Source organism: Nerophis lumbriciformis, linkage group LG19, assembly GCF_033978685.3.
Source record: "Nerophis lumbriciformis linkage group LG19, RoL_Nlum_v2.1, whole genome shotgun sequence".
Taxonomy (NCBI): domain Eukaryota; kingdom Metazoa; phylum Chordata; class Actinopteri; order Syngnathiformes; family Syngnathidae; genus Nerophis; species Nerophis lumbriciformis.
In genome coordinates this window covers 39,971,442-39,986,624 of record NC_084566.2, presented here as the reverse complement: position 1 = coordinate 39,986,624, position 15,183 = coordinate 39,971,442, and the positions used below count along the sequence as shown (strand labels likewise).

Below are 15,183 nucleotides of genomic sequence, written 5' to 3'. Positions count from 1 at the left end.
GTCCTGACCTGAACCCGATAGAACACCTTTGGGATGAATTAGAACGGAGACTGAGAGCCAGGCCTTCAGTGTGTGACCTCACCAATGCGCTTTTGGAAGAATGGTGGAAAACTCCTATAAACACACTCCGCAACCTTGTGGACAGCCTTCCCAGAAGAGTTGAAGCTGTAATAGCTGCAAAAAGGTGGATCATATTGAACCCTATGGGTGAGGAATGGGATGGCACTTCAAGTTGATATGTGAGTCAAGGCAGGTGGCTTTGATCTGAATGTCTCTGTGCATTGTCCCTTCCAATAAAGACTCTACTCAACTGGACTAAAATGCGACCGTTTGTGTTTGGACTCTCACAGCGGAGAAAACCGAGAGGAGGACCAGGGGGATGAGGTGGAGGTCCGAGAGCCCCGGCTGGACTGCGGACCCCAGAGGCCTCTACAGGGACCAGCACAGGCCTGAGGACTTGGACCCGGACCTGCTGCTGGAGGAGGGCCACGACAACTCCACGCAGATTGTGGTGAGGCTGCAGACCTCTTGATATCATCATTAGTGTTGTTGTTGTAGGTGGGAAAAAAGTAACTCTCCAATATTTGGGACAGAACATGGATCATGCATATTACACGTCCGCTATTTTCGGCCCGGGAGACGTCGGCGGCCCAGACGTGTGGGTCAACACCGAGGAGGAGGACGGGGACATGTGGAAAGCTCACGGCTTCCTGTCCAGCACGCACCGCCAAGCCGAGGTGAGCCGGTGTGCAAATATGACATATATTTCTTACAATTGCGATTTGCTGCGAGTCATAGAGGATATTTGTCTCTGCTTCCAGAGAGTCAATCTTTCCTTTGACTTTCCTTTCTATGGCCACGCGCTGAAGGAAGTCACCGTGGCAACTGGAGGCGAGTCTATGATACAAAGTCTACGCTACTAAGTCTGTACCAGTGGTTCTTATCATGGGTTCCATCCAACCCTAGGGGTTCGGCGGAGCCTCCGTCGCGGAGGTCAGGACACACCCGACTCGTCGTGGAAATAAAAACTTCTCCCTATCGGCGTATTATGGATACCCCCAAACAATGTTCCCTCTAACTCAGTGGCCTAGTGGTTAGAGTGTCCGCCCTGAGATGGGTAGGTTGTAGAGATGCGCGGATAGGCAATTATTTCATCCGCAACCGCATCAGAAAGTCGTCAACCACCCGCCATCCACCCGATGTAACATTTGATCAGAACCGCACCCGCCCGTTGTTATATATCTAATATAGGCGATGCAAGGCATTAGTGAGGTTATAAAGCTTTTGCCTGTTAAAGAAAGGAGACTGATCCAATGCAGCACAGACATTCGCGTGCCACGCTGTCACGGCCCAGACGCACACCAGTGCGCAATCATATGGGAGCCGCGCTGAGCGCACCTCCAAACGTCGGTATGTGCCCGACGCTCCAGCGCCATCCATTTTCAGGGCTAGTTGATTCGGCAGGTGGGTTGTTACACACTCCTTAGCGGGTTCCGACTTCCATGGCCACCGTCCTAGCTGCTGTCTATATCAACCAGGGTGAGCCCCACCCCTTTCGTGAGCGCACTGCGCGCGGAGTGACCCCTGTTACGCGCCCCCGGCAACAGGGGTGGCGGGCAGGTAAGCTGCGCGGGCGGAGCGCGCGGAGTGACCCCTTTTACGAGCCCCCGGCCATGGGGGTGGCGGGCAGGTAAGCTGCTTACCTGCTGCGCGTGACGCCGGCCGCGGCGAAGGCGGACGAGGCGGGGTGTCGGTGCGGTGGGCGCGGTGGTGACCCTGGACGTGCGTCGGGCCCTTCTCGCGGATCGCCTCAGCTACGGCTCCCGGTGGGGCCCTCTCGGGGGAAGGGGCCTCGGTCCCGGACCCCGGCGAGGCGTCCCTTCTCCGCTCCGTAAAAGTGTCCATCTCTTTTTTTTTTTCTTCTTCTGTTGTGGCATATGCAGCAGGTGCCTGCTCGTTTTTCGTATGTGGGTAACAACATTTAACTATGTATATATATTTCCCAATTGGTTTAACTGCCACCCGCCTGAATCTATTTAAAATCTAATTTTTTTTTATTTCAACCGCCGGACCCGACCCGACCCGACCCGCGGATAAAATCTAATTTTTTAAAATTTCATCCGCCCGATCCGCGGATAATCCGCGGACTCCGCGGTTGTGCCCGCAAACCGCGCATCTCTAGTAGGTTGTGAGTTCAAACCAAAGACTATAATAATGGGAGCCATTACCTCCCTGCTTGGCACTCAGCATCAAGGGTTGGTATTGGGGGTTGAATCACCAAAAATGATTCCCGGGCGCGGCACCACTGCCCACTGCTCCCCTCACCTCCCAGGGGATGAACAAGGGTGATGGGTCAAATGCAGAGGACAAATTTCACCACACCTAGTGTGCGTGTGTGTGACAATCATTGCTACTTTAACTTAGATGTGCACATTGTGGCCACACCAGCAGCACACCTGTCCCAAACCTGACTAAATACCAAATTAATGACGCCAAAAGGGACAAGCGGTAGAAAATGGATGGATGTTTTATTATTATAATCAAATGACAGCAGTCATTTCCATGGGATTATTTTCTAAAATAAGTGTTGAGGCCCACTTACAATGACAGTAACACAACATATTGTTTTTCATGAGCTGTGTACTAGTATTACATGTCTGGGTGGGGGTCCTGCTTTGGAAATAATATCGCATTTAGTTCCCACAATCCCCAGGCACTGCTTCCTCTGAGGAAGCAGTGCCCGGGGAGTCTGTGGTGGGCTCTCCTATTTCTGGGGCTGAGGTTGCTGAGGTAGTTAAAAAGCTCCTCGGTGGCAAGGCCCCAGGGGTAGATGAGATCCGCCCGGAGTTCCTTAAGGCTCTGGATGCTGTGGGGCTGTCTTGGTTGACAAGACTCTGCAGCATCGCGTGGACATCGGGGGCGGTGCCTCTGGATTGGCAGACCGGGGTGGTGGTTCCTCTCTTTAAGAAGGGGAACCGGAGGGTGTGTTCCAACTATCGTGGGATCACACTCCTCAGCCTTCCTGGTAAGGTCTATTCAGGTGTACTGGAGAGGAGGCTACGCCGGATAGTCGAACCTCGGATTCAGGAGGAACAGTGTGGTTTTCGTCCTGGTCGTGGAACTGTGGACCAGCTCTATACTCTCGGCAGGGTCCTTGAGGGTGCATGGGAGTTTGCCCAACCAGTCTACATGTGCTTTGTGGACTTGGAGAAGGCATTCGACCGTGTCCCTCGGGAAGTCCTGTGGGGAGTGCTCAGAGAGTATGGGGTATCAGACTGTCTGATTGTGGCAGTCCGCTCCCTGTATGCTCAGTGCCAGAGCTTGGTCCGCATTGCCGGCAGTAAGTCGGACACGTTTCCAGTGAGGGTTGGACTCCGCCAAGGCTGCCCTTTGTCACCGATTCTGTTCATAACTTTTTATGGACAGTCAAGGCGTTGAGGGTTTGGTGGCTGCAGGATTAGGTCTCTGCTTTTTGCAGATGATGTGGTCCTGATGGCTTCATCTGGCCAGGATCTTCAGCTCTCACTGGATCGGTTCGCAGCCGGGTGTGAAGCGACTGGGATGAGAATCAGCACCTCCAAGTCCGACCGAGTCCGTGGTTCTCGCCCGGAAAAGGGTGGAGTGCCATCTCCGGGTTGGGGAGGAGATTTTGCCCCAAGTGGAGGAGTTCAAGTACCTCGGAGTCTTGTTCACGAGTGGGGGAAGAGTGGATCGTGAGATTGACAGGCGGATCGGTGCGGCATCTTCAGTAATGCGGACGCTGTATCGATCCGTTGTGGTGAAGAAGGAGCTGAGCCGGAAGGCAAAGCTCTCAATTTACCGGTCGATCTACGTTCCCATCCTCACCTATGGTCATGAGCTTTGGGTTGTGACCGAAAGGACAAGATCACGGGTACAAGCGGCCCAAATGAGTTTCCTCCGCCGGGTGGCGGGGCTCTCCCTTAGAGATAGGGTGAGAAGCTCTGTCATCCGGGGGGAGCTCAAAGTAAAGCCGCTGCTCCTCCACATGGAGAGGAGCCAGATGAGGTGGTTCGGGCATCTGGTCAGGATGCCACCCGATCGCCTCCCTCGGGAGGTGTTTAGGGCACGTCCGACCGGTAGGAGGCCACGGGGAAGACCCAGGACACGTTGGTAAGACTATGTCTCCCGGCTGGCCTGGGAACGCCTCGGGATCCCCCGGGAGGAGCTGGACGAAGTGGCTGGGGAGAGGGAAGTCTGGGCTTCCCTGCTTAGGCTGCTGCCCCCGCGACCCGACCTCGGATAAGCGGAAGAAGATGGATGGATGGATGGACTAAAAAAGGGTTCGGTGACAGCGCATATGAAACTGGTGGGGTTCAGTACCTCCAACAAGGTTAAGAACCACTGGTCTGTACTCTATGATGAACCGTAGTTAGTTGTGATGCGTAGTGCGTCAATGTTGTGACTTCATTCCCTTCTTCGCAGGCTTCATCTACACGGGCGATATAATCCACCGCATGCTGACCGCCACTCAGTACATTGCCCCGCTCATGGCCAACTTTGACCCCAGTCTGTCCAAGGACTCCTCTGTCTTTTACTTTGACAACGGTGACAAACACACTCATGCTTTCTTGCCTTTTTTGTCATTAGAATATACGGTGGGACTCGAACCTGGGTAGGTATTTTGACCATTTTGGGGACTTTTGCCGACTTTTCTCACTTTTCTCCCACCACTTGCCGTGGGACTTTGCTGGGTGAGTTTTGGACATTTTGGGCATCCCAGGGACTTGCACGGCCGGCGGCGGGACCCGTGGGACTTGAACCCGGGTGTGATGTTGGAGTCACACAAGTCCCGCCCATACTTGCCAACCCTCCCGAATTTTCCGGGAGACTCCCGAATTTCAGTGCCTCTCCCGGGACAACCATTCTCCCGAATTTCCCCTTGATTTCCAGCCAGACCTGAGTGAGGACAGCCTGTCGTGCCGACAAGTAGTAATGTCCAAAAACATAACAGAGACGAAGCAGAAGAGCGAAGAAGAGACAGTCATGGCGACGACGATCCTAAAGGGGAAGGGGTATGCTGGGGAGAGAGGGAAGATTCCAGACTCTGGTGCATTTGATGAAGGCACTTTTGTGCGTGCCACACAGCAATGCATCATCAGAGAGGGTGTTGGGCATGGTTAGAAAGATAGTGACGGAGAATATAACGAGGATGGACAATTCAACCCTAAACTCACTCCTTTCCTGAAAAATTTAATTTCACAGATGCTGCCCATACCTATGCTCCTTCAAATGCTGTGCTACTGGCTGCAAAGCATTGCACTTTCAAATACAACAATGAGTAGAGGAGTGTTATGTGTGTGTATATGTGTAAATAAATGAACACTGAAATTCAAGTCTTTCTTATATATATATATATATATATATATATATATATATATATATATATATATATATATATATATATATATATATATATATATGTATGTGTGGGGAAAAAAATCACAAGACTACTTCATCTCTACAGGCCTGTTTCATGAGGGGTTCCCTCAATCATCAGGAGATTTTAATGGAAGCATTCACATACCATGGTTTATATAGGGCACAGAGTGGGTGGGTACAGGCTGGCGTAGGGGCGTGGTGATTGGCTCATGTGTTACCTAGGAGGTGTTTCCGTCTGTGGCGGCATGCTGATACAATTTCGCTGCGCTTGTTGAGGGATGACAGGTCTGGACGGTAAATAATAAACAGTTTCTCTTTCAAGCATAGGTTGCATCTTTTATTACCACTATTGTAAGGTGTGCTGGATGCGAGAATTTGCCATGTTATTGAATATTCAACATTATTGTCTTTGAGGTCCCAAATGTGTTTGCTGAGTTCTGTGGTATTCCGCAGGTTTTGGTTCCTGAAAGAAGCCTTGTGATTGTTCCATCTGGTTTTGAACTCTCCCTCGGTTAATCCTACATATGTGTCGGATGTGTTAATGTCCTTGCGTGTTACCTTAGATTGGTAGACAACTGATGTTTGTAAGCACCCCCCGTTGAGAGGGCAATCAGGCTTCGTGCGGCAGTTGCAGCCTTTGTTGGTTTTGGGGTTCGCTCTGTCCGGGGGCCGACGGCTCATTTGCAATTGTTTTGTTGTGGTTTGAGATGATTTGTCGTATATTGTTCATGCAGCTGTAGCTCAATTTAATGTTGTTCTTGTTGAATACTTTTCTTAGGGTGTTGCCTTTGGGAAAGTGTTTGTCAATCAGAGTGAGGAATTTGTGTCCAATGTTAGTTGAGACGTTTTTGCTGTATGGGGGGTTGTACCAGATGATGTCGTTTCGTTTTCTGTTCTTTTTCGGTTGGTTTCCTGGCGTGGGTTCATAGGTGAGGGTGAAATTGTATCCGCTTTCATCAAGGGCTTTTTGGTATGGGGGGAGGGTTGCTTGGTCAAATTCAGCTTTGCTAGATGACAGCATCGATAGCCTTTTATTAATTCCGGTAGGTATTCTTTTCGTGGTGGTGGGTGGGTGGTTGCTGTCATGGTGCACGTATTGGAGTGTTGTGTTGGGTTTCGTGAATGGTTGGTAGCTGTTATTTCTCAGGTTGAAAGTGACGTCAAGGAAGTTGACGGTTTGCTTGTTGGCTTCAATCGTGATCCGTAGGCCGTTCTCTTTGAAAATTTGGCATATGCGCTTCGAAATTGTAACAGCATGCCGCCACAGGCGGAAACACCTCCTAGGTAACACATGAGCCAATCACCACGCCCCTACGCCAGCCTGTACCCACCCACTCTGTGCCCTATATAATCCATGGTATGTGAATGCTCCCATTAAAATCTCCTGATGATTGAGGGAACCCCCCCTCATGAAACAGGCCTGTAGAGATGAAATAGTCTTGTGATTTTTTTTCCCACACATACATATATATATATATATATATATATATATATATATATATATATATATATATATAAAAGAAATACTTGAATTTCAGTGAATTGTAGCTATAAATATACTCCACCGCCCCCATCTCCCGAGTTCGGAGGTCTCAAGGTCGGCAAGTATGGTCCCGCCGCCGGTCGCACAAGTCCCGGGATGCCCAAAATGTCCAAAACGCGCCAGGCAAAGTCCCACGGGAAGGCGGGAGAAAGGGAGAAAAGTCGGCAAAAGTCCCAAAAATGTTCAAAATACCTACCCAGGTTCATAATTACTGTATTCATGATGATTAGATATTTGCACTATTATGGTACTCTAATTGGTATACATATTGTTTATATGGTGGCCTGAAGTTTAAAACACGTTTACATTTGATAAAACAAATTGCAATTACACAAACCCAAAAAATTTACGGAAATAACAAACAAAAATCCAGAAAGGGAAGACTGCTAAGTTAACTCATCAGTTTGTTCATGTCCGTACGTTCCTATTCTCTCCTTTCAGTAAACACAATAGAATACTACGAAATATTAGTCAATTTGTTCAAGTGTTTTTTCTGAAATTGTACTAAACCCCAAAAGCAGTGAAGTTGTCACGTTGTGTAAATGGTCAATAAAAAGAGAATACAACAAATCCTTTTCAACTTATATTCAATTGAATAGACTGCAAAGACAAGATATTTCACGTTTAAACTGGAAAACTTTGTTATTTTTTTGCAAATATTAGCTCATGCCTGCAACATGTTTAAAAAAAAAGCTGGCATAAGTGGCAAAAAAGACCTGAGAAAGTTGAGGAATGCTCATCAAAGACTTATTTGGAACATCCCACAGGTGAACAGGCTAATTGGGAACAGGTGGGTGCCATGATTGGGGTATAAAAGCAGCTTCCATGAAATGCTCAGTCATTCACAAACAAGGACGGGGCGAGGGTCACCACTTTGTCAACAAATGCGCGAGAAAATGGTTCAAGAACGACATTTCTCAACCAGCTTTTGCAAGAAATTCACCATCTACACTCCGTAATATCATCAAAAGGTTCAGAAAATCTGGACAAATCACTGCACGTAAGCAGCAAGGCTGAAAACAAACATTGAATGCCCGTGACTTTCGATCCCTCAGGCGGGACTGCATCAAATACAGACATCGGTGTGTAAAGGATATCACCACATGGGCTCAGGAACACTTCAGAAACCCACTGTCAGTAACTACAGTTGGTCGCTACATCTGTAAGTGCAAGTTAAAATTCTTCTCTGCAAAGCGAAAGCCATTTATCAACAACACCCAGAAACGCCGCCGGCTTCGCTAGGCCTGAGCTCATCTAAGATGGACTGATACGAAGTGTAAAAGTGTTCTGTGGTCTGACGAGTCCACATTTCAAATTGTTTTTGGAAACTGTGGACGTCGTGTCCTCCGGACCAAAGAGGAAAAGAACCATCCGGATTTGTATAGGTGCAAAGTTAAAAGGCTAGCATTTGTGATGGTATGGGGGTGCATTAGTGCCCAAGGCGTGGGTAACTTACACATCTGTGAAGGCGCCATTAATGCTGAAAGATACATACAGGTTTTGGAGCATTATAATGGACGCCCCTGCTTATTTCAGCAAGACAATGCCAAGTCACGTGTTACATCAACGTGGCTTCATAATAAAAGAGTGCGGGTACTAGACTGGCCTGCCTGTAGTCCAGACCTGTCCCCCATTGAAAATGTGTGGCGCATTATGAAGCCTAAAATAGCACAACGGAGGAACAACTTAAGCTGTACATCAAGCAAGAATGGGAAAGAATTCCACCTGAGAAGCTTCAAAAATGTGTCTCCTCAGTTCCCAAATCTTTACTGAGTGTTGTTAAAAGGAAAGGCCATGTAACACAGTGGTAAAAATGCCCCTGTGACAATTTCTTTGCAATGTGTTGCTGCCATTAAATTCTAAGTTAATGATTATTTGCAAAAAAAAATTCAGTTTTTCAGTGTGAATATGAAATATCTTGTCTTTGCAGTCTATTCAATTGAATATAAGTTGAAAAGGATTTGTTGTATTCTCTTTTTATTATCCATTTACACAACGTGACAACGTCACTGCTTTTGGGTTTTTGTAAATGGTTTTGTCCTTGATTAATTTTTCAATTAATTTGTGTCGTAGGTTGTTTTCGCTTTTGTTAGTTCTTCTGTCATTTTAATTAGTTTCATGAAATGTGCAAGTGCTTTTCAAGCCCTCATAGTTTTATCTGCAAAATTGGTAAAAGAACGACATTACATTACACCATAATATAACTTCAATAAATATATATATATATATATATATATACAGGTAAAAGCCAGTAAATTAGAATATTTTGAAAAACTTGATTTATTTCAGTAATGGCATTCAAAAGGTGTAACTTGTACATTATATTTATTCATTGCACACAGACTGATGCATTCAAATGTTTATTTCATTTAATTTTGATGATTTGAAGTGGCATCAAATGAAAATCCAAAATTCCGTGTGTCACAAAATTAGAATATTACTTAAGGCTAATACAAAAAAGGGATTTTTAGAAATGTTGGCCAACTGAAAAGTATGAAAATGAAAAATATGAGCATGTACAATACTCAATACTTGGTTGGAGCTCCTTTTGCCTCAATTACTGCGTTAATGCGGCGTGGCATGGAGTCGATGAGTTTCTGGCACTGCTCAGGTGTTATGAGAGCCCAGGTTGCTCTGATAGTGGCCTTCAACTCTTCTGCGTTTTTGGGTCTGGCATTCTGCATCTTCCTTTTCACAATACCCCACAGATTTTCTATGGGGCTAAGGTCAGGGGAGTTGGCGGGCCAATTTAGAACAGAAATACCATGGTCCGTAAACCAGGCACGGGTAGATTTTGCGCTGTGTGCAGGCGCCAAGTCCTGTTGGAACTTGAAATCTCCATCTCCATAGAGCAGGTCAGCAGCAGGAAGCATGAAGTGCTCTAAAACTTGCTGGTAGACGGCTGCGTTGACCCTGGATCTCAGGAAACAGAGTGGACCGACACCAGCAGATGACATGGCACCCCAAACCATCACTGATGGTGGAAACTTTACACTAGACTTCAGGCAACGTGGATCCTGTGCCTCTCCTGTCTTCCTCCAGACTCTGGGACCTCGATTTCCAAAGGAAATGCAAAATTTGCTTTCGTCAGAAAACATGACTTTGGACCACTCAGCAGCAGTCCAGCTCTTTTTTTCCTTAGCCCAGGTGAGACGCTTTTCGCGCTGTTTCTTGGTCAACAGCGGTTTGACACGAGGTTTGCGGCAGTTGAAACCCATGTCTTTCAAGCGTCTCTTGGTGGTGGATCTTGAAGCACTGACTCCAGCAGCTGTCCACTCCTTCTGAATCTCCCCCACATTTTTGAATGGGTTTTTTTTCACAATCTTGACCAGGGCGCGGTGATCCCTATCGCTTGTACACTTTTTCTGACCACAGTTTTTCCTTCCCTTTGCCTCTCCATTAATGTGTTTGGACACCGAGCTCTGAGAACAGCCAGCCTCTTCAGCAATAACCTTTTGTGTCTTTCCCTCCTTGTGCAATGTGTCGATGGTTGCCTTTTGGACAGCTGTCAAATCTGAAGTCTTCCCCATGTTTGTGTAGGCTTCAGAACTGGACTGAGAGACCATTTAAAGCCCTTTGCAGGTGTTTTGAGTTAATCAGCTGATTAGTTTGTGGCACCAGGTGTCTTCAAAATTTAACCCTTACACAATATTCTAATTTTGTGACACACGGAATTTTGGATTTTCATTTGTTGCCACTTCAAATCATCAAAATTAAATGAAATAAACATTTGAATGCATCAGTCTGTGTGCAATGAATAAATATAATGTACAAGTTACACCTTTTGAATGCAATTACTGAAATAAATCAAGTTTTTCAAAATATTCTAATTTACTGGCTTTTACCTGTATAGTTTATTGAAACTGAAAATATTTATTAGCCTAAACTTGTAATTTTACACAATTGTATTCATATTAGAAACATACATCCATATATAATTTCTGGATAGAAATAAAACAAACAGCCTTTTTTTCACCACAGTGCCATCTTGTGGGTGTGGCAGTGCGTTGCATCCATGCATTCATTGTTTTTCATGTTTTTTTTTTTACTATATATTGTAAGGCACGGCGCTGGTGGTGCAGTGGACCAGCCTCCACCTGCAGGACAATGTCCAATCAGGCACATTCACCTTCCAAGCTGCTCTGCACAGCGACGGACGCATTGTGTTTACCTATAAAGAGGTCACCTACCCTCACCTGGTGCTCTCCTATACTTACAGGATATTTGGATTTAACATGTGTTTTTTTTTTTTTTTCTGGTCCAGATTCCTGTTGACATCAGCGACATCAGCAGCGAGAATCATCCCGTCAAAGTCGGCCTGTCGGACGCTTTTGTGGTGCTTCATAACATAGAGCAGATTCCCAGTGAGTGACCTCCTTTTAGACACTTTTTTTATTCCCTTTCTTTGCTGCTAATGGAGCGGAACCATGACTGCAATCATTATTATTATTATTATTATCCTGGCAGACGTTCGACGAAGGACCATCTACGAGTACCACAAAGTGGACTTTTTAAAGTCCAAAATCTGCAATGGTACCACTGTAGAGATGTTACCTCTCCCAAGTAAGTGCACTGAACTTCTTGGCAAATGCTCTTATACAGCAAGTACCTTGCACTCTTAGAAATAAGGGTTCTAAAAGGGTTCTTCTACAAGGGCTGAGGTTCTAACTGGAACCATTTGCTTCTGAAAAGCCCTTTCCCGAAGAAAGGGTTTTTCAAGGGTTCTTGGTAACGCTAATGGTTCCAGTAAGAACCATTTTGATCCGGAGAACCCTTTAAAACCCCTTTTCTGAATAATTGGTTTTAAAAGGGTTCTCACTAACACTAAGGGTTCCAGTAAGAACTATTTTGATCCAGAGAACCGTTTTTGGAAGAAAGAGTTCTTCAGGGATTGTTGAAAGCATGGGTAAGATCCTGTGTCACCAGGGACATACTTCCTGATAACATTTGCCAATAATGGTGCCTATCTTTAAATAAATGTTTTTCTCATTCAAATGTTTTGAATGTTTGTTCAATGTCAACATGATAAATGACCACAATATAATATGAACTAAACTGATCTGTAGAATACAATATGGTTCTTTATAGAACCCTCAGAAGACAAGACGGTTATCGGTGAAAACCTTTGAAAAGGGATGTTTTTAGAACCCCCTGTGTCAGGTCTAGATGAAACCCTTGAAACATGAAAGAGTTCTTTGTGGAACTCCCTGTGTGAGTTCTAGATGAAACCCTTGAAACTTGAAAGGGTTCTTAGTGGAACTCCCTGCATAGGTTCTAGATTAAACCCTTGACAAACGAAAGGGTTCTTAGTGGAACTCCCTGTGTGGGTTCTAGATTAAACCCTTGAAATACGAAAGGGTTCTTAGTGGAACTCCCTGCATGGGTTCTAGATGAAAGTCTTGAAATACAAAAGGGTTCTTAGTGGAACCCCCTGTGTGGGTTCTAGATGAAACCCTTGAAATACGAAAGAGTTCTTAGTGGAACTCCCTGCATGGGTTCTAGATGAAAGTCTTGAAATACGAAAGGGTTCTTAGTGGAACTCCCTGCATGGGTTCTAGATGAAAGTCTTGAAATACAAAAGGGTTCTTAGTGGAACTCCCTGTGTGGGTTCTAGATGAAAGTCTTGAAATACAAAAGGGTTCTTAGTGGAACTCCCTGTGTGGGTTCTAGATGAAACCCTTGAAATACGAAAGGGTTCTTAGTGGAACTCCCTGCGTGGGTTCTAGAAGAAAGTCTTGAAATACAAAAGGGTTCTTAGTGGAACTCCCTGTGTGGGTTCTAGATGAAACCCTTGAAATACGAAAGGGTTCTTAGTGGAACTCCCTGCATGGGTTCTAGATGAAAGTCTTGAAATGCAAAAGGGTTCTTAGTGGAACTCCCTGTGTGGGTTCTAGATGAAAGTCTTGAAATACAAAAGGGTTCTTAGTGGAACTCCCTATGTGGGTTCTAGATGAAACCCTTGAAATACGAAAGGGTTCTTAGTGGAACTCCCTGCATGGGTTCTAGATGAAAGTCTTGAAATACAAAAGGGTTCTTAGTGGAACTCCCTGTGTGAGTTCTAGATGAAACCCTTGAAACTTGAAAGGGTTCTTAGTGGAACTCCCTGCATAGGTTCTAGATGAAACCCTTGACAAACGAAAGGGTTCTTAGTGGAACTCCCTGTGTGGGTTCTAGATGAAACCCTTGAAATACGAAAGGGTTCTTAGTGGAACTCCCTGCATGGGTTCTAGATGAAAGTCTTGAAATACAAAAGGGTTCTTAGTGGAACTCCCTGTGTGGGTTCTAGATGAAAGTCTTGAAATACAAAAGGGTCCTCAATCTCGTTACCTTGCGTAATGACAATAAAGCTGATTCTGATTCTGATTCTGATTAGTGGAACTCCCTGTGTGGGTTCTAGATGAAACCCTTGAAATACGAAAGGGTTCTTAGTGGAACTCCCTGCATGGGTTCTAGATGAAAGTCTTGAAATACAATCAATCAATCAATCAATCTTTATTTATATAGCCCTAAATCACAAGTGTCTCAAAGGGCTGCACAAGCCACAACGACATCCTCGGTACAAAGCCCACATACGGGCAAGGAAAAACTCACCCCAGTGGGACGTCGATGTGAATGACTATGAGAAACCTTGGAGAGGACCGCATATGTGGGTAACCCCCCCCCCCCCCCCTCTAGGGGAGACCGAAAGCAATGGATGTCGAGTGGGTCTGACATAATATTGTGAGAGTCCAGTCCATAGTGGATCCAACATAATAGTAAGAGTCCAGTCCATAGTGGGGCCAGCAGGACACCATCCCGAGCGGAGACGGGATGGTGCAAAAGGGTTCTTAGTGGAACTCCCTGTGTGGGTTCTAGATGAAAGTCTTGAAATACAAAAGGGTTCTTAGTGGAACTCCCTGTGTGGGTTCTAGATGAAACCCTTGAAATACGAAAGGGTTCTTAGTGGAACTCCCTGCATGGGTTCTAGATGAAAGTCTTGAAATACAAATGGGTTCCTAGTGGAACTCCCTGTGTGGGTTCTAGAAGAAAGTCTTGAAATACAAAAGGGTTCTTAGTGGAACTCCCTGTGTGGGTTCTAGATGAAACCCTTGAAATACGAAAGGGTTCTTAGTGGAACTCCCTGCGTGGGTTCTTTGTAGAACCTCTCATGGGGGGTTCTGGGTGGAACCTTACACACACAGTTCTTTATAGAACCCTCAGAAGACAAGACGGTTATCGGTGAAAACCTTTGAAAAGGGATGTTTTTAGAACCCCCTGTGTCAGGTCTAGATGAAACCCTTGAAACTTGAAAGGGTTCTTAGTGGAACTCCCTGCATAGGTTCTAGATGAAACCCTTGACAAACGAAAGGGTTCTTAGTGGAACTCCCTGTGTGGGTTCTAGATGAAACCCTTGAAATACGAAAGGGTTCTTAGTGGATCTCCCTGCATGGGTTCTAGATGAAAGTCTTGAAATACAAAAGGGTTCTTAGTGGAACTCCCTGTGTGGGTTCTAGATGAAAGTCTTGAAATCCAAAAGGGTTCTTAGTGGAACTCCCTGTGTGGGTTCTAGATGAAACCCTTGAAATACGAAAGGGTTCTTAGTGGAACTCCCTGCATGGGTTCTAGATGAAAGTCTTGAAATACAAAAGGGTTCTTAGTGGAACTCCCTGTGTGGGTTCTAGATGAAAGTCTTGAAATACAAAAGGGTTCTTAGTGGAACTCCCTGCGTGGGTTCTAGATGAAAGTCTTGAAATACAAAAGGGTTCTTAGTGGAACTCCCTGCGTGGGTTCTAGATGAAAGTCTTGAAATACAAAAGGGTTCTTAGTGGAACTCCCTGTGTGGGTTCTAGATGAAACCCTTGAAATACGAAAGGGTTCTTAGTGGAACTCCCTGCATGGGTTCTAGATGAAAGTCTTGAAATACAAAAGGGTTCTTAGTGGAACTCCCTGTGTGGGTTCTAGATGAAACCCTTGAAATACGAAAGGGTTCTTAGTGGAACTCCCTGCATGGGTTCTAGATGAAAGTCTTGAAATACAAAAGGGTTCTTAGTGGAACTCCCTGTGTGGGTTCTAGATGAAAGTCTTGAAATACAAAAGGGTTCTTAGTGGAACTCCCTGCGTGGGTTCTAGATGAAAGTCTTGAAATACAAAAGGGTTCTTAGTGGAACTCCCTGTGTGGGTTCTAGATGAAAGTCTTGAAATACAAAAGGGTTCTTAGTGGAACTCCCTGTGTGGGTTCTAGATGAAACCCTTGAATTACG

General features: G+C 45.6%; 2 protein-coding genes across 2 annotated transcripts in view; both read left to right on the top strand.

Annotated features, from left to right (window-relative positions):
• Positions 1 to 532, top strand: part of LOC133618956 (plexin domain-containing protein 2-like) — a 37,003-nt gene extending 36,471 nt beyond the window's left edge. The window contains exon 13 of the mRNA XM_061979816.1: positions 351 to 532. Within this exon, the coding sequence (XP_061835800.1) occupies positions 351 to 532 (182 nt within the window). The remainder of the gene's footprint in view (positions 1 to 350) is intronic.
• Positions 533 to 593: 61 nt separating this feature from the next.
• plxdc2a (plexin domain containing 2a) overlaps positions 594 to 15,183 on the top strand; it is a 35,397-nt gene continuing 20,807 nt past the window's right edge. Inside the window, exons 1-6 of the mRNA XM_061979845.1 lie at positions 594 to 737; positions 822 to 891; positions 4,444 to 4,566; positions 11,006 to 11,124; positions 11,208 to 11,307; positions 11,411 to 11,506. Of these exons, the coding sequence (XP_061835829.1) occupies positions 597 to 737; positions 822 to 891; positions 4,444 to 4,566; positions 11,006 to 11,124; positions 11,208 to 11,307; positions 11,411 to 11,506 (649 nt within the window). The 5' untranslated portion in view covers positions 594 to 596. The remainder of the gene's footprint in view (positions 738 to 821; positions 892 to 4,443; positions 4,567 to 11,005; positions 11,125 to 11,207; positions 11,308 to 11,410; positions 11,507 to 15,183) is intronic.